This window comes from Oreochromis niloticus, linkage group LG7 (genome assembly GCF_001858045.2).
Source record: "Oreochromis niloticus isolate F11D_XX linkage group LG7, O_niloticus_UMD_NMBU, whole genome shotgun sequence".
NCBI lineage: Eukaryota > Metazoa > Chordata > Actinopteri > Cichliformes > Cichlidae > Oreochromis > Oreochromis niloticus.
In genome coordinates, this window is record NC_031972.2 from 2,639,027 (window position 1) to 2,665,521 (window position 26,495).

The window sequence follows — 26,495 nt, forward strand, 5'->3', positions numbered from 1 at the left end:
GCTTCACCAATAAAGCTGTTAAAGTCCATCAAGTCATGCAGTTTGAGTCTTCTCTGCCTGCTTCACATCCTCACATGACAGACAAACCAAAGCTAAAAATATGTTTCATCGGCCCTCCATAAGTCTCTAAGTGTAAGCGTGTATGTGAAAGACCTCCTCCTCCACCTGCTCCATTCAATCCTTGTTCTTGTTATAATGTGTACACTGTCTATAATGTCAGTTTTAGGTAGAGAAACGTCCCGTCTTCATTTTGACCTTCACTCTGTTTTTCAGTTGAAGAACAGCTTGAGAGACGACCTGTGTCTGGACCAAGGACCTGACACTGACAACGTCCCCATCATGTACCTGTGCCATGGTATGACACCTCAGGTGAGTAAGTCGGCTCAGGTTTTCATTCTGCTCTCGTCCGCTCTGTCCTATCGCTTCGAATCCACGAGACACCGATAAATACTGATCACACAGAGAAATCCCCCAAGGGAGGCTGTCAGTAGCAGATAATTAGAGTCCTCTGCAGTCTTTGTTAGTTTAAATGGGGGATTTGGAGAGAGTAACCCTTGCATAAAGTTGCATTATGTAGCAGGGATGAGTGAGTGTTATCTTTTTCCACATCATAACAGAAAGAAGGCACAGTTAGCACGTTGTCCGATTCTAAACAGAAACATTTGGCCATTGTGCACAGCTTTTAAAAGCTGTGTGGTTTGAAGTTTCGCTGTTGCTGATTGCTTTGTTTCTTTGGGGGCAGAAAAAACCCCTGAAAGCAGCAGACAGACGTATTATCGTAAAGTTTCTCTGGCGCTTCGATTGAGTTCAGCTGTGAGTTGCCAAATTAGCCTGCCTATTGTTTGGTCCATGCAGCCTGTGTGTGTGTTGCTGTCACTTAATGCTGAAAACAATGCTAATAAGAGCAGAGGTGCGGACCAGAAAACTAAAACAAAAGCTTTAAGGTGGTCAGTTTGTTTTGTGGATTCAGTGCTGCAAGCAGCTGCTTTCAGATCACGAGTAATCTGATCCATTGTTGGACTCGGTAGGGTAGCTTTGCATGATTCACAATGCATTTAGTAACACTTTGTAATGCAGCCTGTGATAAAGGGCTTGATTCCCCTGTAATGGGAAAAATGTAAATGGAATTTCATGGTATTTTATTTCAAATTAAGTAATTATATTTACCTATAAATACTTAAAGGTAGGTATATGAGAATAAGGTGGTCAAAAGTCAGGTTTTTCAGTACTGTGTAAAACAAACAACACACCCTCGTCTAACATTGTAAGTACACTGGTGCTTTTTAGGGTGACGATCACATTACAGAGTGGATTAACCTCGCCCAACTTTCAGCCACCTTACAGGAAAGGAAGCACTCATTTGAACAGTAACTGTGAAAGAAAACAGCTGAAGTCACATAGACCTGACAGTGTAGTACAGCCCGTTTCTCATGTTAGATGGGGAAACATTGTTTTTCAGCAGAATTACCACGAAATTGCACACTACTTGTAATTACTTGCAGTACCTACATATACTTACAGTATAATTATTTCTTTCTTTCCTGTAAAACCTGACTTGTCACCCCCTCATTCTAGTGTGCCTACCTGTGTAAATATTAATAACTAGAATTAAATTTAAATTTAAATAAAATACCTTGAATTGCCATGTAGTTACAGGGGATCGACTCTTATTCATGGCCTGTATTATAAAGTGCTACCCATAATTCTTTATATCTTCTGCTGGGCACTTGGTGTAGCTCCTCAGTTAATCCTCAGGTGGGACGTCTGTGCGGTCAGAGCCCTGCGTGTGGGATGACCACACAAGGATATCCAGTCTTCTTGACATCGTACAGATGCAGATGTAGAAAAAATGCAAAGTTGGTTTTGTTTTCTAAACACAGGCGCATCAGCTTGTCAAATCTGGCAGGAAACTATGAGATGATATTCAGCTTTGGGTAATTTACTAACAGGACAGAAGCAGCTTGTTGATTGTGTTCAGAAAAGCATATAAATATATGCTACAGGTCAAATGTAGGTCATAGGTCATACAAGTGTGTTAAATGTAGGCCTAGAGCAGCAGTCTGGCAGGCATTCGCCATAATGGAAAGAGGGTTTGGTAGTTAACAGCCTCCGATGTACGACTGTAAGCTGTGCAACAATATTGTGGGACTGCTTTCTGTAGCATAAAACAAACTCCATCCCTTCAAGTGTGTGCGTGTGTGTGTGTGTGTGTGTGTGTGTACGTGTGTACAGCTCATGAATTGTTAAAATGCAGCTGAATTTGTGTGGATTTCACTCTGAAAACCTTGTGCGCTGTCCATGGTCCTGAAACTATAACAGTTTAATGTGAGTGTCACAAAACTTCATTGAAGAAAAATGTTGTTTATAAAGTCCATTAACATAAATCCATGGATCAGCCTGACACCCATCAAAGAGTCATCTTCATCATCCCTTTGTTCTCACTGTTCTTCTGCTATTTTGAACCCCATCACCAGGCTTCTCAAATTCCTGCCACAGAACCAACAGCATGCCGCTGGTGTTGCATGACTCCTTTAACTTGGAAGTTCCAGGTCATCTAGAAGTTCAGTGAGCAAATTCTATAAGTTTTTATCACATGTTTATCTGGAATTGCAAATAAATTTAGACGATTGGAGAAATCTCTCTTTTCAAGCACTCGCTCTTAAATCTGTGTGACGCCTCCTCTGTGCAGCAGTAACTGCCACCATATTAAGTGCAAAAAGTAAAGATGCTTTTTCGGCAATAAATGTCACCTCAGTTATCACCAAACTGCACATCTCAAACGTTAGCAAATCAGCTGGCACACGTGATTTAAATATTCTCTTATTTTCTTGTCTGTGAAGGTTCTCAGTCATCCAGGTCATCGTAGTCAAAGGAGCTTGGAAAGAAAAGCGTCTGGACTTCTTTAAGTTGCTTGAGTTGCTTTAAGTTGCTTGCTTAAGCAACTTAAAGAAGTCCAGACGCTTTTCTTTCCAAGCTCCTTAGACTCTCTTATTTTCTTGCTTGAGAAAGGATCTCCCAGAAATGCATATGCAAGAGGCTGCTGCAAAAATCTGAGCTGTCGCTTCTCACATGCAGTCTTCTCGTTGTAAATAACAACAGTTTGGGTTTTTTTGTTTGTCTTTTATGCCAAAACCCAGTCTGCACTAGCACAACACATTGATGCGTGAATGTGGTTCTTAGGACAGTCTGAAGTTCACAAGGACTACATAAACTTTGGTCATGTATAATATGAACACTCACCACTGGAATTTAATATATGACAGGTAATAAGAAAAATCATAACAGGTCCCCTTTAAACACTCTAGTCAGAAGGAAGTACAGAAGGAGTCCATCAAGCTGAGAACTTAAAACTGAGGTGACTGCATAGTCACAACATCACTTATTTTGAGCTATGGACGCCTGCCGTCACATCATGAGTTAGACGGCTAATTACACCATAGATTTAAAATGAAATGCAAGGAGAGCCACCAATATATCAGCACGGTTCCCGTTCTGCATGCTGTTTTAGTTGCGACGGGAAACTTTTTAGCCTCTGCAGCTGAAAAAAGTTCTGCTTGAGTCACCGAGGCCAATCAACAACTCTATCAGCTTGCTGCAGATTTAAGGTCATTGAATTCTGAGGGGCGCTAAAGGCTGTGCTCATTGCCTTCTTATTGCAGACCGGAGAAAAACAATTTAAAAACCGAGCGAGCAGGACTGTGCATTGCCACTCTTCTCTGCTTTGAACAGCTCTGCAGCTTCACAAAATTAAAAATTCTTATTAAACTGTCAGTATTGTGTAAAGAGGCTCACATAATCAGAACTAGACTCCTACATAGTGCGCAGCATCGAGGGAAGCTTTCTGACACTCCAAACCTCGCCTCCATTGTCACTAAAGTTAATAGCTTTGACCGGCGCCTTGATGTCGGAAACATCCAACTTTCTTTCTGGGTCATACTCAGTAATACAGCATCAGCTGCTGAAACAGCTGTGTTTGCATTTCCTCCCCCACCCTCCGTCTTTTTGCTTTCCATATATTCTCGCCATTGGGGGAAAGCATAATCAGCAGGTGCTGATAAAGAAGTTGAGTGGTGCCTTTTTTTTTATCTCTTACTGGCTTTTTTTTTTAATCTATTTTTTAAATGCAAGAAAACGAGACGGGCAAGGCCACCATGAAGGTTTATGAGCGTCTTCACATCACAATAAAAAGCTTCATTCTAAGTGTGCTGGTTTTGCTAAAGTTAGGCTTGGTAGGTCGATGCTTTATGAAAAGGTTGCAGCTGAGTTTGGCTCAGGCTAATCAGAGATAGGACAGGTAAATGTATTCAGCCTCTGGCAAAGCAGAGTGCCCTCAGTCCCAGTCAGCAATGCCCAAAGTGGAGGCCTGTGAGCCAAATCTGGTCCCTCCTCTGGGATGCAGCACGATGCTGTCTTATTCATGCGCCTTATATGATGTAAACGCGGATGTTCTAACAAACCTCACTTTTCTAAGACTTTCCCTGTTAGCCTCAGTGAACGGATATTTAGGTGTTAAAATCCACAGTGATTTAAAATAAAATTCTTTCAAGAAATTTCAGCTTCCTCAAAAGAGAAATGACTTGAAGCAAGCTATAATTTACCTACTGCTCTGTGCAGTGTCTTCAGATAACAGGGATATTTAGGGGCTTTGCTGGGATAAGTGAAGATAGGAGCAGAATATCGTTACACAGTACAGAATCAGCAAAGGGGAACTAATCACTTTATAGACCCGGATATTTAGGCTTTCAGAATCAGAGGTGCGAGTGCGTACTGCACAGAAAATGAAATGGAAGTTATTATCTATCTCGTACCTGCTGTGCTAATCATCACAGGATTAGAGAATGTTAGTATATAATGGATAAATCCATAATCTTTTCTGTTAATGGATATTTTTATACACATTCATGCATGAGCTGCCACTCCTCGAATTAAACTAATGAAATTTTAGGCCTCGGTAAGTAACTCTGCTCATACAGACGCTTGGTAAAACTGTGCCGGCACCGTCCTCACTCAGGCTCGCTGGTTCGAGCCAAAAAGATGCCACGTTTATTAGACATCAGCGAGACGCAGCCCGAGGAGGCAGAGCGAAAAGCAGCAGGAAGCGTTTCATAGCAGACATCAAAGTCTTCAGTATTCCTCTGGTCTTCTGTCATGCCTTCAATACTTTTCCTTCTTTATTCTTTATTCATGCAGAATATCTTTTGTAATGTTATTCCCTGCAGCCCTTTTTATTCCCAGTTCAGATCCTTTTATTCTGATTTTCGTCCAGTCCTTTAGATTAGTTCTGTGCGTGTGTGTGTGTCCAAACAGATGCACATGGCTTTGAATACCTGATGAACTGCTGAGTGTCAATGATGCATAACGTTCCTCAATTTCCTTTCTGAGCTCTCTGACACGGAGGAGGGGAGGGAGGAAGAGAAGGCTAGACGGGCAGAGGTGGGAGAGAGAGACAATTTAAGACACAGAGGAGGAGAGTGATCTCAGAGTGCGGAATTCACTGGCAAGTGTTCAATAAAGCACTTATATGAATGTGTCTGCGAAACAAAACCTGACCGCAGGAAAAATGTTGAGGTGAGCGGCCTTTTGGAGATTACACTTTGAGTCTGGCACAAACCATAAGACCAGCTGAAGCAAACCCCACAAATAGTGCAGAGCTGTCTTTCCTAACTTTTTAAAAGAATGCTAATGGATAAATATGCGATTTGAACCTGGCAAAAAAAGACCATTGTTTTTCCCAAAGTAAAACAGGAAATAAACACAAGACAAATGACACAGAAGTGGAAACGAGGAGATGAAGGCATGAATGCAAACATGTGACAGAGGGAGTCGAAAAATGGAAAAAAATCAAAGCAGGAACAGAAATTCAAGAGAAACGCGGGAATCCAAAACTTGGTTGACTTTAAAATGAGGGTCATGACATAAGCCCTCACTCACCACGTCAGCTTTGAAAACACCTCGATGGAAACAGCCTAAAAGCTCTGTTCATGGCTCCAAACGTGAGGCAGACTAAATCAGACATTTATTAAGATTTTTGCAAATTCCAAAAGCAAATGGCATAAATCCCAAATCCCATACAAAACCAGAAGACAAATCCAAGACACACTGAGACAGGCAGGAAGCACACAAGAGAGATGAGTAAATATTATCTCTTTATCTCTCTATTTCTCTAAAAAAAACTTCCCCTCTCACCCCTGCTGGCGGACTATCCTTCAAGCTCCTCTCCCAGAGGCCTGGGTGCTTGAGGGTCCTGCTCGGTATCTTAGCTGTTCCTAGGACTGCGCTCTTCTGGACAGAGATCTCAGGTGTTGTTCCTGGGATCTCCTGGAGCCACTCGCCTAGCTTGAGTCACTGCACCTAGTGCTCCGATTACCACTGGGACCACTATTACCTTCACCCTCCACATCCTGTCAATATGGATGTTGAGTATCAAAGATGCCATAGGTTCCTCATCCTATTCATGTAACCTCTTCCGCTGGGGTTACTTGCGTAGTAGCTTTCCAACAGCGTCCTATTTTCATCTCTTGCCCATCGATGCCATCTTGTTCCAGTAGACCACTTCTCATCGGGGTGCCCTGGTTCCTCAACACCTGACACAGACCTTGTTGATCCAGGCAACAAGAGATAGTGGAAAAAGAGGAGGAGATTGAGACATGAAGAACAGAGAAGAGTCAAACTAGATACAAGGCAAGGGAGACAAATGACTACCAAAATAAAATAGGAAGTTAGAAACAATAACTAAATACAGGGAGAAACTTGACACAAGGGGAAAGAAACAGGAGGGTGAGATGGGACATACTGGGGGAACAAATAAACTCTAAACTCTACAGAAACTGGAACTAAGAACTGAAGACTGGAAAGACTACAGCAATACATGAATATCAAATCTACATAATAACTGAACCAAGAAACAGAGGAAACCTCACAATAAACAAAAATTAATTAAAATTAAACTTCAAAAACCCGGAGAACAGATCATGGATAACAACAGTGTGTGTCTGTGGTTGTTTGTGGGTGTCTGAGTGAGAGGGTGCACAATGTGAAGCTACATTGGAGCAGTTATTTTGTTTCAGCTTGTTATCACTTGTGCAGTCCAATTTTCCATTATGATTGCTTCTCCCAAAGCCAATATGCTACACAAATCTACTTTAATAAAAAAAAAGTTACATTGTTTTCAAGCAAGCTGTTATTTCTAAAGGGTGAAAAGTTGCAGAAAAACTGTTTCCAGCCTGTCTGCACACACACGCTTAAGTGTTTCTAAACAGGAAACCCATCTCTCTGTCTCATTTGCTAAAGTTGGAAAATGAATGCTGTTGTTGAAACGAGGGCTAATTTCAGTCGTGTGCAGGAGGTGCGAATGACAATATTCCTTCAACAGAATAGCGAGAAATTGCAGTGGAAATTAAGCAGGTAATAGAAATCTGATGTGAGCCTCAATATTGGTGTAGCCTTGCTAAGAAGATTGGTTTGTGGCTGGATCAATGAAGTCTGAAAATTAGACCTTTGAGGCTGTTTACCTGGTATCTGTGTGTGTGTGTGTGTGTGTGTGTGTGTGTGTGTGTGTGTGTGTGTGTGTGTGTGTGTGTGTGTGTGTGTCAGGCTTTTTTGCAGTGTGAACGTACTAACTAGCTGGCACCCATTTAAATGCTTATTTTTGGACTTGCCAGTGATACATCTTTTGTGGATATGCTATCACAGCTGTGGTTTACACACATTCTCACACACAAGTGTAAATTATGACTGTGTGTGCTGGCATTCCTGTGTGTTTCTGTGGATAGCCACACAGTGATATTACCAGGATATTGGAGCTGTATGTCCAGGCGGAAATGAACGAGCTGCAGGAAATCTTGGAGCAGAACTTGATGTTTGCAAGTGTCCAGAAGGCAAAAACAGGCATTTACAAAGAGAAACCAAGTGGTGGGACACGTCGAATCAAAGCTGGGGACGGAGGAAATTCTTTCCTCCAGCCGTCACTTTTCTTTTATAATGAGACTGTGATTTAGGCAACACTGATTTATCATTTTGTGGAAAGTTGTTTGTGCGTTAAAGATTTAAGATGGAGGTATTTCACCAGGGAGTCTGTTTAACACAAAGAAACGCAAACTAATTACCAAACTTTAAAAACTCTCAGCTAATAGTATGTGGACCTGGGTGTTTGTCTGCCAGAGAAACCCAATTACTGGACTTGAGAAAACTTTTAACCTTTGCCCAAATCGATGTGTAAAAATATGTTTTCTTTGTTCATGTATCTGTGGACCAGACATGCCGCCCTCCTATATGTAACTTTCTTTATTTAAAATAAACAAAAATAAGTCACATATAGACAAGTTCATTTTGTGGGTCATTAAAAAGCCGTGTTTATAAAATGCAGATATGGAATGATTTTCATCTCACTGATCTGTTTTTTAAATGACTGTAAGCCTATTAACAGTGGGATTAATCTGATCGGTGCTGACATACCGTAATGAGCGCTCACTCAGAGTGTGCGTGTGTGTGTGTGGGAGGGGCATATAGTATGTTTCTTTGTTGTTACTTTTTCATCGTTGGTGTCTTTAGAGAAAAAAAAGCCAGTGTTTAGAGTCAGCCTCATTGTTTGCGCTCTCTCTTAAACTCCCCTCCTCTTCCTCCTTCTGCTCCACTCATCCAGATAAACCTCTTCATTATGTTCTGAGACAACTTTGCAGCTGTTGCGTTTGTGTCGTCTCTCCACCACCGCAGCAGATGGCTGAGGGAAACACCAGTGATTAGCCTGCCTAACTACATCCCTAACTGTCAGTAATAAGCTCACCAGGAGTCTCAGATAAAGCAAAGTCACTTTCACACTTATGTGGCTCTGCCTGCTCAGTATCATTAAGGCTGTGTCTGTGTCGTTATCTCTCGACGACCAATTAAGAGATGGACAGAGAAGTGAGTGCTTTTTTTCTCAGCGTAATGATTTTAGAGATGTGCCAGTTGCACTTTTCTTGATTGATTCTGACTTTCTGAATGCTGTACGTTGTTTTTTTCCTGCTCGCTCACTGAATTCACCTCAAACATGTGCAGAGGGGAGCTGACAAGAGAAGCTTAATTCAAGTTTCAATTCAGTTCTAGTTATATAGCACCAAATCACAACAACAGTCACCTCAAGCTGCTTTATATTGTAAGATAAAGACTCTATTCGAATACAGAGAGAACTCCATTAATTAAACGACAACCTGTGAGCAAGCGCTTTGGTAACGTTGGAGAAGAAAAACTCCCTTTTAACAGGAAGAAACCTCCACCAGAGCCAGGCTCGGGGAGGGGAGAGAGAGAGGACAAAAGACACACTGTGGAAGAGAGCCAGAGATTAAAAGCAGAGAGGAGAAGAAACACCCAGTGCATCATGGGAATCCGCCAGCAGTCTACACCTACTGCAGCATAACTAAGGGAGGATTCAGGGTCACCTGGTCCAGCCCTAACTATATGCTTTAGCAAAAAGGAAAGTTTGAAGCCTAATCTTGAAAGTAGAGATAGTGTCTGTCTCCCGAATCCAAACTGGAAGCTGGTTCCACAGAAGAGGGGCCTGAAAACTGAAGGCTCTGCCTCCCATTCTACTTTTAAATACTCTAGGAACAACAAGTAGGCCTGCAGAGCGAGAGCGAAGTGCTCTAATAGGGTGATATGGCACTACAAGGTCATTAAGATAAGATGGGGCCTGATTATTTAAGACCTTGTATAACAGTCAGCTGACAGGAACATGTTTATTTTACTGTAAATGCAATAAAAGCTTTCCAACGACCATGACCTGAGCTTTTCATTCCACAACAGTTTGCAGTTCAGTCAAAAATGATTACAAACCTACAAAGAAAAGTTGTTGGTGTAACGTAGAGCTGATGGAATAGATCGGTCCCACAGCCTTTTGAATCAGGATCAGGCAGATTTGTGAGTTACAGCTTCTCTATTTTTTGGACAAATGAAATCCAGCAGAAATATAAACATCTTGTACGTGTCCGTGTCACACGCACTAATCTAGACCTCTGATAATCCGGGATGAATAGGGCTGTATGGCGCTGCAGCTCAAGAGTTACAATATCAATGTCAACGTTTTCTATGTATCGATGAAAGTTTAGGGTTTTTTTATACTAAAATACATTTTTGTAAGGGGAAATGTGACAGCACCATGAGCCACCATACAGCACCCAAATCGTGACTTCACTCCTACCTTTAACTCTTTCCTGTCTGATTTTTGTTTGTCAGAAAGTTTTATGTGACCTGCCCTCACACTACAGATGTAAATTAGCAGTTTTGCTACCATCTGTCATGTTTACACTTCATATGTTTGGTATATTATTGATCATTAACACGTGTTGTCCTTGTTGAAGGAAAGGAATAGATAGGAATAAGGATAAGAGGGTAAGAAGGATAAGAAAGGAAAAAGAAAAAAGCACGAACATGAGCAGCGTTTCAGAATTTCTAGCAGCAGCTCGTTGATAGCATCACCTCCATCCACCCCAACCAGCAGCTTCTTACACTCACAGACATTTCTGCAGTCATTTAACTGCAGCTTTAATGACTAAATATTGTTTGGAAACTTGGTGCCATCAACAGAACACATCATGGTAGAAGTTTCTGACCAACCTAAGCATTCATTTGCAGAATGAGCATCGATATCTTTAAAGTTCTGACACATTAATAATATTTGTGCAAAAAAAGAGAAATAAACAGAAGCAAGTGCAAACAATTATTTATGCCGTTTGGCTCTGTTTACTCCAATTTATTGAGGATTATCTCACACAGACAATTTCTGTTCAGTGAGATCATTTGAAAGATTAAATTGGAATGGCTCTCCTAGTGCTTGTTGCGTGTTGCAATTGGAGCTAATATATTAAAAGAAGAGTTGGTACACATTTAGTTTTCTGGTTTTCACTTATATAATTCAGGGTTGGGGGCGGGGGCTTCCCCAGTTGTCTCAGGGTGAGAGGCGGGTCCAGGCACTGGTTACACTGTGACAGTGTAACATCAGCAGTGACTGCAGATTAAAGCAGAGCTGTTTACACTGAGAAGCTACCACAGCGTGCGCTGTCCGTGAAAGCAGCCATGCAACGCAGCAGCGCGGCGATGAGCTGACAACTCCACACTATCAAGTCCCAAAAAAACCAGAGGACAGAGCAGCTTTCTCACCTTAGATGAACTGTTTGTGTGATATCAGAGAAACTTAGGGAACCAGTCGGCATGTACAGAGAAAAGTTTTCACCTGATCGGGTAATTCTCGTTGTTTGTGAGATTTTAGGAGACTGAGGAGACGAGGAGCCCCTGTGAGTGAATCATCCATCCAATGCTAAGCACCGAGTCAGTCCTTATGGACACAAACCGTGACGATGAGTGACTTACACGAGGATGGGAAAACAGAGAGAGACAGATGGATGGTGCTTTCAGTGTGTGGGCACGCTGTTGTTCTAAAACAATAGGATGCTGTAGTCTGGTTCGCTGATTTGGCCACTTCTCATCAGTCAGTGGTTTTGACATACAGCTTATGGGGGCAATTAAAATAATTAGCTACCCAAATTCAGACCCCCTCCTCACAGTGATGACTGAGTCAAATCAGAACACGGCTTTGAAGGATGTCGGATCAGAAGTTGCCGGAGAGTCGACACATTTTTCCCCAGATGGGAACGACAGTTGAGAAAGAAGTCGTCATGCTTTAAACGCCGCCTTCCTGGTGCCCTTTGTAAATGCTTTACTTTCCTCATGACTCTTATTCTCATGTGGACAAGTTTTATACACAGAACTGACAGGCACAAACGGCATGACCTCAGTACAATGGAGTACGTAATCTGCCTCTTTTATGCTTCTCCCTATTATTTGCACAATTCTCCCCTGAATAGATATGCAGCGAGGCGAGAGATGGAGCTTGCAAACACATACTGTAACATGCAAACTTCAGCTCCAGCCTGCTGCGTCTGCTGGATGAATTATGTACATGTGTCTGCGGATGACAATGAAGCGCATTTGTGTCTGGAAAAACACAAAAAGCCCAAATTTTACACAATTCCTAAAGTCCTTCAGATTAAAATAGCAACAAAGAAAAATTTGCCGGTCCATCCTTTAGACAATGACTAAGAACACGGTTTTTTTTTTAGGCCAAGTGATATATTTAAGGATCAGCACGACCTGATTGCAGTCTGATACTCCTAACATGTTCCTGGGTACAAAAAGTCCTCACTAAGGGTCGGCGCTGGGTGGTGGACTAAATCTTGAAAGTATATACAGTGCAAGCACAAGACATTACTCCAGTTTAAATACATTTATTTTTATTTCTAATAAGGGAAAACTGGCTAAAGGTTAGAAGTGCTATGGTGAAGAAACCAGTGTTGACTCCCTGTGAAGAGTTTCGATGTGTTACGCTGTCACGCTGCTCTTGCACAAGCCGTAATTCTTCTGGTTACCACTAGATGGCCTTTTCACTTGAAAATATAATATTTGTCTGCATCCATGAATCATCTCTGAGGTCTTCCTCTTTTCCTCCTTCCTGGTACCATCTTTAATATCCTTTCACCGACATATCCACTCTCCTTCCTCTGCACGTCCAAACCATCTCGGCCTCGCTTCTCAATCCCTAACCCTCGTCTCAAACTGCTCAAGCTGTCCCTCTGATGTGCTCCTTTCTAATCCTGTCCATCCTTCTCACTCCAAAGGAAAACGTTTACATCTTCAGCTCTGCCCCCTCCTGTTTTTGTCAGTGCCACCATCTCCAAACCCTACATCACAGCGATCTGATCAAAGAGTCCTGCCCTCTCTCCCAGACATCTCCATACGTCCACAGCTATATCTTCTGGACCAACTGCCTCTCCACTCCTCATTTTTTATATATTTGATTTTTGTCACAAACAGTTTTTTTTATGAATACAAAATGATTTTTTTCTTAAAATCTCATCTGCTGAAAGTAAACATTAAAGACTAAAAAAACTCCCCCAGCTTTCTCCTGTCCACGCTTGTTACCGTGTGCATCTGTCAGGAGAGACTGCTGTGTGTCTACAGAAGCGCCGGGCTAATCCTTCTGTTCCTGCTCTTCCATAGATGTGACAGGCAGGAGAAAGTATTAAGGCCCCAGCGTTGGAGACGGAGCATCAATCTATTGACGGATGCAAATGTAATCACTCTTATTAGTGCACATGCACAGGAAAAAACGAGCTTTCCCTCCAGAGCACGTACGCACGCTGGCTGCACATCACGCACCCATCAGTGTGTGCCATTGTCTGTCTCGGGGAGTTTTTAAACAGCAGCTTAAAAGCCCCGTGGCTGGTTCACAGTGTGATAATGGCTCCTATCTAGAAATGTCCTGTTCCTGTAAGGCGGTCATCATTCTCATCAATTACCTCCTCTGAGCTCTCACACACTCCTGTGGAAACACACACACTGTGAGTCAGAGCGCTCAGCCGGTGTTTCCGTTTGTTCTCAGCAGTGCCGCGTCTGTGCCTGCTATTCCGCGGCTCCTTGATCTCAACTTTTTCCGCTTGTTTGGATTTCGCGTCGACCTTGATCCTTCTCATTTGCTTTACTCGTGTCAAGTTGTCTGTGATTCTTTGTCTCATCTTTTTCTGTTCCGTCAGACTTGAAGGGGGGGGATGCATGCCTCGCTACATGGTTTGAATTTTCAACCTACTTAAGGTTTGTGTTTGATTTACCTCACTAGACATTTTGCAGGCTTCAGAACTGGGCCAACTATTGCATTCATTACCATGTCTTCATGCTTTTCTTTCCCTTTCCAGGTATGCAAAACTTCCTGAGCTAGTATTCAACCGGCACCTAATATCGTCCCCTGACCTCTCTTCTCCTACCTTCCACTAAATGTTTCCCCCCTCTTTCCTTTCTGTTTCCTTCCTAATTAGTTCAGTTACAGGTGGCTTGTTTATTTTTCACAGCAGTAAAAGTTAAAATGTTGTTAAAAGACATGGAAAATGTTGCAGGTGAGATAAAAAAAACACTTAGCATTCAAAAATTAGCCTACTTACAGTACTCCCTGCAGCTAACCTCTAATAACAGAAACCCTCTGTGAATACAGGCTATAGCAGAGCTGCTTCATTATAAAACTGAGGTATATCTGCTGTCCTGGTTCAGTTTATTTCACAGAGAGGACAGAGCTCTGTTGATCAGGAAAAACATATTTATGCCCAAGATACAATTTACCAAAAAAAACAGAACCATCAGGGTCGTCGGGGATCTGTTCTTGTTTTTGCAAAGAAATTATTAAATCCAGTTTTATAGCATAATACAAATACTATATTATATTATTTATCACTCTGATATTCCCCTGCTTGGTACTTACTGGTTACTGTATTAGAACTGGAAAAACTTACATCCCAAGTGGGACCAAACACAAACTACAGACAAAAGTGAATGATGGGAAAATCACACACAGTCATCACTTATGTATAAATACTGATGTTTGTGTTAAAAATACTCAGATACAAGCAGAAGTACGGATTTAACTTCTTTGTCAAAGTTATAGTGAAAAAGCCTTGAAGTAAAAACTGGCTCTTTGTCTACCAGCTGTTTTATTTAGAAGCTAACTGGACCTCATTATTATCACAATGCTCAGTCTTTTGCACAGCCCACTGTCATTGTTGCACTTTTCTGTTGCACTGTCTTGTGTCTGTGTCGTTCTGTTCTGTCTGGTGTTGCACTGTCTTTGTTTTGTTTTTGTCTGGTCCTGTGTAGATTGTCTTTTCTGGGTTTTTTCCTTTTTTCTTTTTTTCAGCAAAAGAAGTGGAGTATAGTACACATAGTACATCAAAAACAAAATATCCAGATATGCCCCACCTCGATTGTCTGTTATATGTCATATGTAGCACTATGGTCTTGGAGGAGCGTTGTCTTGTTTCACCGTGTACTGTACCACTGCACATGATGGGGATGACAATAAAGACACTTGACTTGACTTGATTGTTAATTATTTAAAAAGGGAACCATATTTCAACTTAAATTCTATTCCTAATGAATGTACTCAGCCCAAATAACAAAAATGTGTTGAGGTCAGGTCACGTTTTCAGGTTTTTCCATAGAATTCTGTACATGCAGAAGTCTTTATGCAAACACAGGTGTCGCCCTCTGGTGGCTATTAGAAAGAATATGAGCTTAACCCCTTATCGCCTGCCTATCATATATGATACACACATTCTTATGAGTATTTGAGACTTCTAAAGGCCAAAAAAAGGAAAAAAAGCTAAATGATGGTGATCTCCAGTGCACTGCACTTTCAACACCTTTTATACTGTTCAGCCACCTGGTTTGTCTTGATTGGTCAAACGTTTTATTACACTGTAGTCTAGTATTGCCATGACTGTTACTCTGAAGCTCTTACAGGTATTTTGTCTCATCACTGCACGTCTCTGTTTCCCAGCAGAACGTGTACTACACCAGCTCCCAACAGCTTCACCTGGGAGTGCTGAGTCCGACGATTGACGACGACGACAACAAGTGTCTGGTGGACGTGAACAGCAAACCCAGGCTGCTGGAGTGCAGCTACGCCACTACTAAGCACATGAAGCTCACCTGGACATTCACGCAGGTGAGCTTTGAGCACGTACAAACAAAGATGGCCGACTGCAGCCAAACGAACGCTACGTGGTTGTAACAAACCCCGGATGTGCACGCGCTCCGCCTGTTTCAGGGGCATCCTCTGAATGTTTCCAGGCTTTGATCTCCTTGCTTGGCTTTTTTGATATTCTGTATGTTGCTGTAACCTCCTGCTGCTTTTTGTCTGTTGGACCAAATCTCTGCGGTTCCTATGCTTTTCTTTTTTATTCAATAATTGAGTGAGATTCGTGCTTCTTCCTCTCCACTTTGTCTCTGACTCTTCAGAAGCACCCCTCCTGGTTTTGTTAGAGCACGGATCATTTTTCCTCTATTCTGTGCGATTTTAAAAGCACATCTACTTCCGCTGCATAATGAGCTTTCACACGTCCACAATTTCTGACTTTTAACAAGCCTCTTTTATTTTTATCTTCACACTTTTAATGTTGTCTTAAAATGTGACAGATAAGTAGAAGGAGCTGGATAATTAGTAAAAAGAAGACACTGCCGCATTCACACCCTTGGCATCTGGTCCGTGTGCGCATTTGTAAGCTTTGTCTGTGTGTATGTGGACTGTTTTCATCCCAAACATCAGACTGAAAGTGGGGCGTACTTATCCATCATTCAGACCTGTCCTCTCCCCGACACAGTACCACCTCACCATCCAGTTTCCTCACTATCTGTAGTTTTACTACCAGGCACTCTGGCAGGGGAATCAGTCCCTAATTAGCATCGGCCAGATTCAGAACTCTCACTTCCAACTTAAGTCAGAAGTCAAAGAGATGAAACCCATTAGGCACAACCCCGTGGGGGGGTTTCAAAAGAGAACTTGGATTTCTTCATAAAAAGTATGGTGGGGAAGTCAAATAAGGCCCCCGGAAATGTTAGGAAGTATAAAAACTTCAGAAGAGACGGAGAGGGCGAAACCTAAAACGTTCACTTCACCACCTGATCACATTTTTCAGGCCAGATTTTCCATCTCACTGAAAAAAAAAGTTAAAAGTTTGTGTAACAACAACTTCTGATTCTCTTTCCATTAGCAGTAATGCACTCATTTGTTCACCAGTGATGAACTGGATATGGATTTGCACCAGTAATGGCCTCATTAAGAGTCAATAATATATTTGCAACTATAATAATTCTCAGTCCCAGAAAGTTAAATTGCAGAAACTTATACATTTCATGTACAAACAAATTTGCAGAAGAGAAAAGGGCTTTCCAGTTATCCTTAAAAAATAACTTCCTTCTCCTTATTTGCTCCAAATAGAGAAATTATCCTATTGTCACTTCTTACGGAGATTTTACACTGAAAAACAATAAGTAATGTATATGTAATTACACTGGATCAGTAGTCATTGTCAGAAAACACCAAGCACCAAGTTTTAAATCCTGCAGTTCCTCTGGTGGCCTTGGTCACATCGTCCTGTTTTCTAAACAGTTTCAGCCTCTATAGTTAAATTTCCTCTTTATAATAACTGAATGAAGGATATATTTTTATAAACTCACATCCAGTTTGAATCTTTCTAAGACTTAAAGTTAGAGCTGTGGCTGATGTGATCACACAGGCAGCTGTAGCTCACGGCTGTCTGCTAATCAGAAGCTCATAACTGGATGTTTCAATGTGTCCAAGAAGTTTGAGCTTCGGTTTGATGAGTAAAATTCTACTTTTCAGGCTTTACTCACCCCAATCAACCACGGCAAATAGCCCCGCCCCTCCCTGAGCCTGGTTCTGCTGGAGGTTTCTTCCTGTTAAAAGGGAGTTTTTCCTTCCTGCTGTCGCCAAATCACTTGCTCATAGGAGGACATCTGATTGTTGGGGTTTCCCTGTTTTCTCTGTACTACTGTAGGGTCTTTACCTTACGATATAAAGTGCCCTGGGACAACTGTTGTTGTGATTTGCTGCTGATTTTGAATTTACTTAGTACTAATATATCTGTGTCTGTGGATTGCACTCATATAGTTTATTGGTATAGTTTGCTAGTGAAGTTAGCAAGCTTTAGCTGATGAACTGCCTTTCTATTTCTATTTACTTTCTAAAAGGAGTAATATGATTGAAATGAAATTTTGAAGCTTCAAAATATTCACAAACCTGTGGTTGACCTCATGAAGGTATGTCCATCTTTTGTATACAGTCTCTGGATAAAGCATGAGATTTGTGTTTCTCTAACTCCAGACGTCATTCACAAAGTGACCAAATTAAACGCATCTAATAGGACAAAATGATACATAACACCATTTACATCCAAAAGGTAAAGTCTGGACAGACATTGATCTAAACCAACCCGACTAAATTCATAAAACTGAGAGGCAGTGATTCTAATAACAGAACTTTTTCAAACAGAACAATAGCCGTCTGCTACAGCTGGGAATCAGATTAATAATAGATTGATCGTGCCTGAAAAATCAAAGCACTGAGCTATGCTTAAAACAAAAAAATCTCTATTGAGGCAGCTGCAAAGTTAGATCAAAGATTTGTCACATGACACGTAGTCAGAAAGATACTTGTTAGAAAAGAAAATATTATTTTATTGCAGCTTTAGCTTCCAGCTGTAACACATGCATGTTTTAGCTGTTTTTAAAAAAGTAATTAGAAAAACATGAGCAACATGTGCAAGTTACTGAAGAAGGTGCCCATCTTGATTTATGCTTATCAGCTCATGCTAGCAACCTAAGCTCCAGCTTGGATTATCCCGCCATTTGTTTCACTGCGTGACTGTACATCATCTTCATTTTCATGTTAGAAACCACACTGTTGTTCTCGCCTCAGGGTGGACACTAATGCCCATTAGCTTTCAAAGTGAACTAACAACTGTGGTTTCAGGATGTTTTTATTAGCAAAGATGCTGCTGACACTTAGTCAGCATCAGAGCAGCACAGATACACGTTTATATGCATTTGTTATGTATTTTTGGTCTCTGAAATTGACAGTGTTGTTGCAGGAAGAGCTTAAAGAGGGTGGATTGTGCAGCTGAGAAAGAGCTCTGGTTTTTGAAGTCAAATGTCTCCCCTGCTCAGAAGTACATGTTTAGACAAAGAGTGAGCAAGCGGAGGTATACGGAGAATCTCACAAGTGAACAAGTGCAAAATGAAGAAAAGAGATGAAAGAAAGAGACGAGGCGGGGCGAGAAAATAAAAGGAAAGAACGACAGAGGCTTGTGGCAATGCTGGAAAGAAGCGAGGCGATGAAGCGAAACAGAGATGGAGGGAGGCAGCAATTCATGTGAAGCGGGCAGTCAGTATTTGTGAATTATTGATAAGTAGATCTTTTACAATATTGAACTGAGCTTAACCCCGAGGGAGCAGCCATCAATACAGTGAAACAGAGCAAGAAGGTCTGGAAGAAAATCAAAAAATTCTGCCCGACAGCAGCCAGTGTTTTGTGATAAGGGTGAATTTTCTTACATCAGCTTTTTATTTTGTTGCTCTGCTTTTATTTGTCCCTTTATGGGCACCACTTACCTTGGGGTAACCAGTAAAAAGTTTCATTTGGCAAAAGCTGAGCTGCTGGCCAGTGTTCTTTAGGCTGACTGCACAATAGAAGAGCAACGCCAGAGCGTTTCATCAGGCGGGCGGGCGGGCGGGCCGCTCTGAGAGCTTCCTGAGCGAGGCTTGTTCGCTTTCAGATCAAAGCTGAGACATGGAGAGAATCAGCCACACTGTATCCATCCAAACTGAGAAGTGAACACAGGGCTGGAAATATGTACTAGCAAACATAGTTGTCTTGATTAGTGTTTTCTGTCTGTTGCTCACTGATTTAGATCATGGTGCATCTTTAAGGCAGAGTCGTACCGTTTAATCCACACCTATGAAAGATCTCAGTCATGTAGGATCATGTTCAGTTGATTCCACTCAGTCATTTATGACCCTGATGAGCAGCTCATTCTTTACTCTGTACAAAAACAGCTGAAGCTTGGGTCACTAACATTTCAGAAACTTTTCATTTAAAGGCTGCTTCTGAACTTATCTTAAAGTGGACCCACTTGTCTGCTCTGTATGTATTAATGCAGAAAAAGGAAGCATGTAAGGACCTCCAGTGCAGCTGTGCAGGGTTTTCTCAGGGTCACTTGCAATGCTTGATCAGGATACCCTTCTCATCATATCTATGTATTCTCTCAGTGTCATTTCCTGTGCACAGGGAAACCCCCTTTCTTGTCATATTTAAGGCTGTGTGATTGGTGCAGTAAGTTGGGAATCCAAACACAGGACACATGAATAACATCAAGATGAGAAAACAAGACAGAGACTCCAGAATCCAAAAGACAAGAGATTATACACGATCTGCAGCACACAGCTATGTGGGAATGTCTCAACAAAGCACAAGGGGACACCGAGACAATTCATACAAAAGGTAATGAGAGAAGTGGGAGCAGGTGGGAAACACAGCTGCAGACAACTAACCAAACGAGATGGGAAAGTAAAACTCAGCGTAAGACACAGAGCACACTTACCAAAATCAAACGAGAGAGACGTGACTGAACACGATTAACTTGGCACAATTAAACAGGAGAACAAAAGACAAAAGACTAACACAAAGACAAGAGTGAAGGAAGAGAAAAGGAAGAAACGTGAACCTCAAAAGCGTCTCAAACCCAGAAGGAAACATAGAACTAACAGAAAGACCAATCATAGACCTACCATAGGGACTATGACACTTTTAGCATAGATTTTGTGTGCAAGGAAGAACCAAAACCTGCTAAATCACACATAAGGAGGATGGTGGCCAATCGAACAGTCACATGACTTTCAACCAAAGTACGAGTTATTTAAAACGACTTTTTCTGTCCCTGTTTTGTTGGAATTCAGCATCAAAACATTGGAACTGCTTTGTGTTAAAGTGCACTTTTTCACATAATCAGGATACTTATTAATCTCTGAGGAAATGATGTGATCCCTCTCTGCTTCTCTGACACTTACTTGGTTGCAAAGTTACGTTTCCATTTTCACGTCATTTACATGTATGTGCCCAGTGATGGCGTCGAACCACTCTAGTTTTCAGGCTCCGCTCATCACTTTCAGCTCCTGTTGGGTCTGCTGGACTAACCTGCAAAAAACTGATACTAAAGGAGTATCTGATGCATCGCTTTGTGAAGCTGACCTGACCCATTAAACAGGTCGAACCTTCGTGTTAGATAAATGAAGCTGTTCCAACATGAGTGCAGTGGGTGGCTGGATGGACTCTGTTAGTGCAGAGAGACGGGGGTTCAAAATAATATTCTTTTTGTTGTTGTAAACCGTGCAGTGACCATGGGAAGACCATCCTGTTGTTCTCTCTGAAGGATGAGTCATGGCTCGCCGCATTAATAATGCAATGCATTCACTCGGAGTACAGAACCTTTGTATTTAAACATGAACAACAGTATTATTTATCAGCCAGATTGCAAAGTCTCTTCAGAAAAGGTCCATCACCTTCTGTGTTTGAGGTAAACTAAAATCTCTGTCCGTATTACACTCCTCTGGGTAATTTTAAGAGGGACAGGAGACAGTAAATGGTCATTCAGGTCGGAGGATGTCTCAGGTTTATCAAAGCTGTTTCACTGAAAACAGCAGCCTGCTCCCAGCTGAAAAGCTCATGTGCTTGGGATTGTCGAGGGTACAACAATAAACAGAAACTGCCCGCCTGTGGGTGTAATGTTGTGAGTACTTTTAAAAAAATCTTTTCTTATGTATATTTTTCTTGTCACAAAGAGACAGAATAATGTGCAGGCATGGAAAAGAATGAATGAATCACAAAAGATGTGATCTGAATGTTGGTGTAAACTAAATGTTAGCAGATGTCACAAAGCACTTTGAAGGCTATCACAGTTTTTATCAAAGAAAGCCCGCGAGGCTGTTTGTATCTGTAGATGATCTTGGATTTGTATCAAGCTGAGAGACTCTGGGATGTTTGCTGTTCTGCTCGTGTAAAAATAAACTGGGTGTATTTTAGCATGAACAGAATCTTCACGCTTGCTGCCGCAGCATTCGGTGCTCTTTGTCTTCTCGGGGTGCTTTTACTCACCACATCCTTCGAGGTGAATGATTTGATGATTGAGCGTCTGGCTGACAGACCGTCTGACTTGCCAGCCCAACCCCCTGACTGGCTGCTTGATAGCTTTCTGGCTGACTGGCTCTCTGACCGACTGATTAACTAGTGTTCCCGCCTTAATAGCAAGGAATCAATAGTGCGGTCCGACGCTGCACTCTGCAGAATGACAGGCAGGCTCGCTGCAGCATTGAGGACATGCTGCTGGATAAATGCCACATGTTTTTCTGTGCTTGTATATATGTGCCTGTGTCTGTGCATAGGGGAACATCAATGTGTGCGATTCTGTATATACACCGGCTCCACTCGTGTACAGCTGCAGAGTTAGCGCATAGACTTTTTAAGTACATTTGTTGGAAGTGACTCAGGAGGTCAAACACTTAGAGAGAGCCAATTGACTGGTTTTCAGCAGAGGAGGCAAGAAGGATCATTGTGATTACTTTAATGGGGCACAAGCCTGCTTCTACTATACTATATACAGTAAAAGGCATCAAAGGAAGACTACTATGATTGCTTCCTCCTGCTATAACGTCCCATTAGCGGCCCACTGCGGAAGATGATGGAAAAGCTGAAAATGTCAATCCCGCTCTGGCAGAGTACGTGTACTCTGTCTCACAGCAAAATGGCTTCATTTCTGCCAGTCAGGCTTCGAACTGCTTTTAGTAACACTGCTTTTGATATGTGGGCTTTTTTACAGTGTCCCAATGTTGGTGCATCTCTATCTGCAAGCCACTTTACAACCCACATCCACCCCAGTTCCTGCTTTCATCCTTTTTCACCAATGCCTGCTCTGTGCTTGGATGAGGGGTGGGGGGTGGGGGAGTGTCATAGTTTCTGTTAATAGTGCTTTGTGCTTTTTGTTAATGTTGTTGAAGCTGTTATTTTCCTTCTTTCAGTTTGCCCCGCCTCCCCGGGGTTAATTATATTTTGTCAGGTCTCCATCTTTCATGTTCCTGTGTTTAGTTATTTCCTGATTTATTTTGCTAACCTTCGTCCTGCGGGTTTCGTCTTTCTTTCCCCAGTCTCAGATGAGTTTCGGCTGTGTTGCTCTAATAACCTGGTGTGTGTTTATAGCCTTATATTCCTCTTAGCCTGTTCCTCGTAGCGTGTGTGAAGCTCCATGTGTTCCACAGTACACCTGCATCATTATATGGATTCTGCTCCACCTTTAAAAAGATTGTTTGGAGTTGATGTCTGCTTACAAGTCTCGCTTTTCCTTAAACACAACACTTCCTTCCTTATATATAGAAAAGATGTGTTGCCATTATTATTATTAATATTATTGTTGTTGTTAGTCCATGTATGAGTGTGGAAAGGCACTTCCTCTGAGCCGATTCCTGATGAGGCTCCAGTGAACAGTAGATGAATCAGCTCAAGGGTCGGATTCATCTCTCGGTTTCTGTATCAGGATACGGATTTTTTTTCCCCATTTCTTAACAACGTGACTTTCAGATACTGTTCATCTGCTGTAGAGTTTTTTCAGTCTGTCATTTCTTTGTTTGTCTTCCTCTTGTTGTTTTTCTTCAATTTAAGGAAACACTGCACACCATGTGAGATATCCCAAGGTTCCAGCTAATAAGTCTTATTGTTTGAAAGAAAACTTTTTTATTTCTGTCAAACTGAAATATTTGTGGCATTTTTCATAGATTCAAGTGAAGAAATGGGAACAAATATGTTTTTCTTTTGACAGCTTTCTAGAGACAAAGTACCAGCGATAAAGATACAATTTCATTGTTTCTTTGCCAAGTTGTCTGTTATGTATAGATACAATTCTGTTTCTCCCTTTAGTTCGGAGCCCTTTGTTATGCTTTGTCCTGTGAAAATGGTCAGTCTGGCTGCTTTAAAGCAAATGAAAAGAAATGAGGGATGGCCCGTAGTGTAGCGCTGTATTTCCTGGATGAAGCTATTATCTACTCCTGGGTTTGGAAGTGCTAACACTTCAGAAGGATGTCCATTTTAATCTCCAACGAGGCTCCTATTTGTGTCACCCTTTATTACAGCCTCTGAGTCAAATTGCACCCTTCATGCACTCCAAAAGGAAAATCATCTGCTTAAATACAAATTTGAAAATATATCAGTTTGCACAGAAAAGGATCCAAATGCAGCTCTGAAGCAGATAAAGGTCCTAAATCTTTGAACTACAGCCAACAATGAGAACATGAATATAGAAAGATGAAGGCAAAAAACAAAGAAATGACTGAAAAGTGATATATTAAAAAGGTTTTTACATCCAGGAAGGAAAGCTGGCAAAAATGCTCACAGTGCAAGACACGAGATCTGAGTTACAGGTGTGCACTCTGTAAAGGGCATAAATGTTCCTGTGTCCTGTAAGAGTATATTAAACATATTCTTTGAGCTTGAAATCCAGAAAGTTTGGGAGAAATATAAAAACCAAATTCAAATCTGACACAAGATCAGCAAGTGCGATATAAGACTTGGGTGGCCAGTTTTAGGGTTCGCCACCAGAAAGCTTGAAGTAATGTGTGCAAAAACATTTTCTCTTAAGAACATCCGAAGTTTTTCTGACCCTTGCATCAGAGATGTTGACACCACAGTTATTATAGTTTTATATTTTCTAATTCGTTTTAATTTTTCCCATCTTTTTTTTGCATCAGTTAGTTTCCTGAGAGAATTTTCTTATTTCAGTTCAGTTTTTATTGTTTGAAAATGTTTTGTTTCAGTATTACAATAAAAACACAGAACTTTCTGAGCGCAGTCGTCTCATAGCCACTTTAACCAAACTAACAGACGCTAAAACTCAGAATATTTTCATTACATTTTTATTTTTAGTTCATTTTTTTACATTTGTGAAATAATTTTAGTTCAAAAGTATCGTTTTCATCCTTATTTTCATTAAATAAAATGTATTTTCACATCTAGTTTTAGTTTTTTCGTTCAGTTTTAGTTAACTATAATAACCTTGGTTTATACGGTTTTCCACACTGATGGTTGGGCCTTGTACATCTAAGTTTAGCTCTGGGGTAGGTTAGGTTTGCAGCATGTATTATAATGGCAACAAACTCAGGTAATAAGTGAGTTTGTCTATCATAACCCTGAAACTCCAGGGTTTAATCTGACCTTTCCTCACTAAGGCCCAACTCCTGCTTTGAGGCTTTGTGTTTTAAATATAACAATAAGAAACCAAACAGGAACCCAGAAGGACTTCAGAAAGCACGTTGGTCGATTTCGAGGAATGTTTGACGTCTCTGGGTGCAGGTGAAGGAAAATGCAAAACAGAAAGCATTAGTCAGTAAAGAAGCAGTAATGCAGTCATGCTTTAAGAATAATAAACAGGCTTAGCGAAAGCTCAAAACGGATGATAAAATTACAAACACCACGATAAAGTTCCTGTTAAAGAGGTTTATTCTTTATATTATTTTTTTATATTCTTTTTTGCATAAAGGTGCTCTTAGAAAGTCTGCATCTTAACCAAAAAACCGTGCTTTGAAACACTTTTTCTCCTTTTTGGCTATGAAAATGTCGCACATACTTACCTTGAGCTTCGATAAGAAGCCCTCGAGTATTCCGAGTGTATAATGGGACACAACCAGAGCTACGGTGATCAGCCTGAGGTCAGTGGAAGGTCAGCTTCAAGTGTGAATCTCAGAGACAGATGGAGCTCCACGCCTCTGTCCCGCTCTCTGCATGCATGCATGTTTATGACAGACCATATGTGCATGTACACGTACATGTACACTTTGGTCTCTTACATGTCAGCAGTTTGGGTTCTGTGGGTAAACAGCTCTGTGCCTAAGCAGCTGTGCACAGAGAAAAGCAAGCAGAGAGAATCGATACCTTTTCAGTGAGCTGAGAGAAGAGCACTGTGTTAGCGCCATGCACAGGTCCACTTTTTTGATGTGTCTCTAATGTAGTCAGGCATTCGAGAACAGCATGCAGGGTTAGCGGTGTGTTTAGGAACACTAAAACACTGCTGTACACTCAGCTCTGTCCTCAGGCTGCTACTGATGGCCGTTCCTTTGTGCTTGTGCATGTAATGCTGGGAGGTGTAGAGCATATTGATTTCAAAGCAGCGCAGACTTCCTAAAGCACACAGCCAGTTTGACACAAATGGTTCAGTCTCCTCTCTCACTGCGCTCAGGCTCATTAAAACATATTACTGTTGTTTGCCACATAACTAAGGACCTACTTTTAGGTGCCAGCGCATTGTTCAAGGAATGGAGAGGCAGCAGCTCAGCGTGCATTCAAAGACAGGGAAGCAAGCCTCTTATTGAAAATGACATTGTTGTGAAGCGACGTGCACACAGACAGACACAGAAAAGCTTTTTTTGTATTCCTGCGCTGTGTCCCCCTCTCTCAGGTCAGTTCCCTTCAGTCAGCTTTACTGGCACAGATGTCACAGCAGCAGCGTCGCCCAAACATCTAAACAACTGTTAATTAAATGGTAAAGTACTCACTATGTAATAAACATCAGTCACCTGTGGGCTGAATCGATAATAATGAAATATTAGCTTCATTGTATAATTACCATAGCACCAAATTTTTAAATGTTACTGGACATTAGTTGACCGCACATACACAAAATACTACTAAAGACTAATGTCACTGTGTGTGGTGTGTTTGGTAACTAATACGGTTCTAATAAGGCGTCAGTGTGGACTCTCACTCTACAGTCTTAAACCGACAAAAGTCCAAAGCCAAGGTCAAAATATGCTTGATGTACCTGACAGCTCTGCTGTAAACTGGCTCATAAGTTTTATGGCAAACGTGTTGTAAACGTTGCAGAGACTCGGTTTCATTTGAAAAGTTGCTTGCTGTTTCTCCATGAATATGGAGATTGTTGCTCTGCTTTTGAGGATGGTGCACTTAATATATGTGCTCTGCTCCTCCCTGCTTTGTGATGTGGCAGTACATATGACGGGAACTTATGCCAATATTTATACTTTTTGTCTTGCTGGCCAACAGGGTATAGCACAACCTATGGTGCATT

At 41.4% G+C, this 26,495-nt stretch overlaps 1 protein-coding gene across 2 annotated transcripts in view; it reads left to right on the forward strand.

Annotated features, from left to right (window-relative positions):
* LOC109194212 (polypeptide N-acetylgalactosaminyltransferase 18) overlaps positions 1-26,495 on the forward strand; it is a 171,459-nt gene that overhangs the window by 140,683 nt on the left and 4,281 nt on the right. Inside the window, exons 9-10 of one of the 2 annotated variants that reach the window (XM_005449193.3) lie at positions 274-369; positions 15,353-15,520. In XM_005449193.3, the coding sequence (XP_005449250.1) occupies positions 274-369; positions 15,353-15,520 (264 nt within the window). The remainder of the gene's footprint in view (positions 1-273; positions 370-15,352; positions 15,521-26,495) is intronic. The other variant, XM_003439526.4, reaches the window with a different exon arrangement.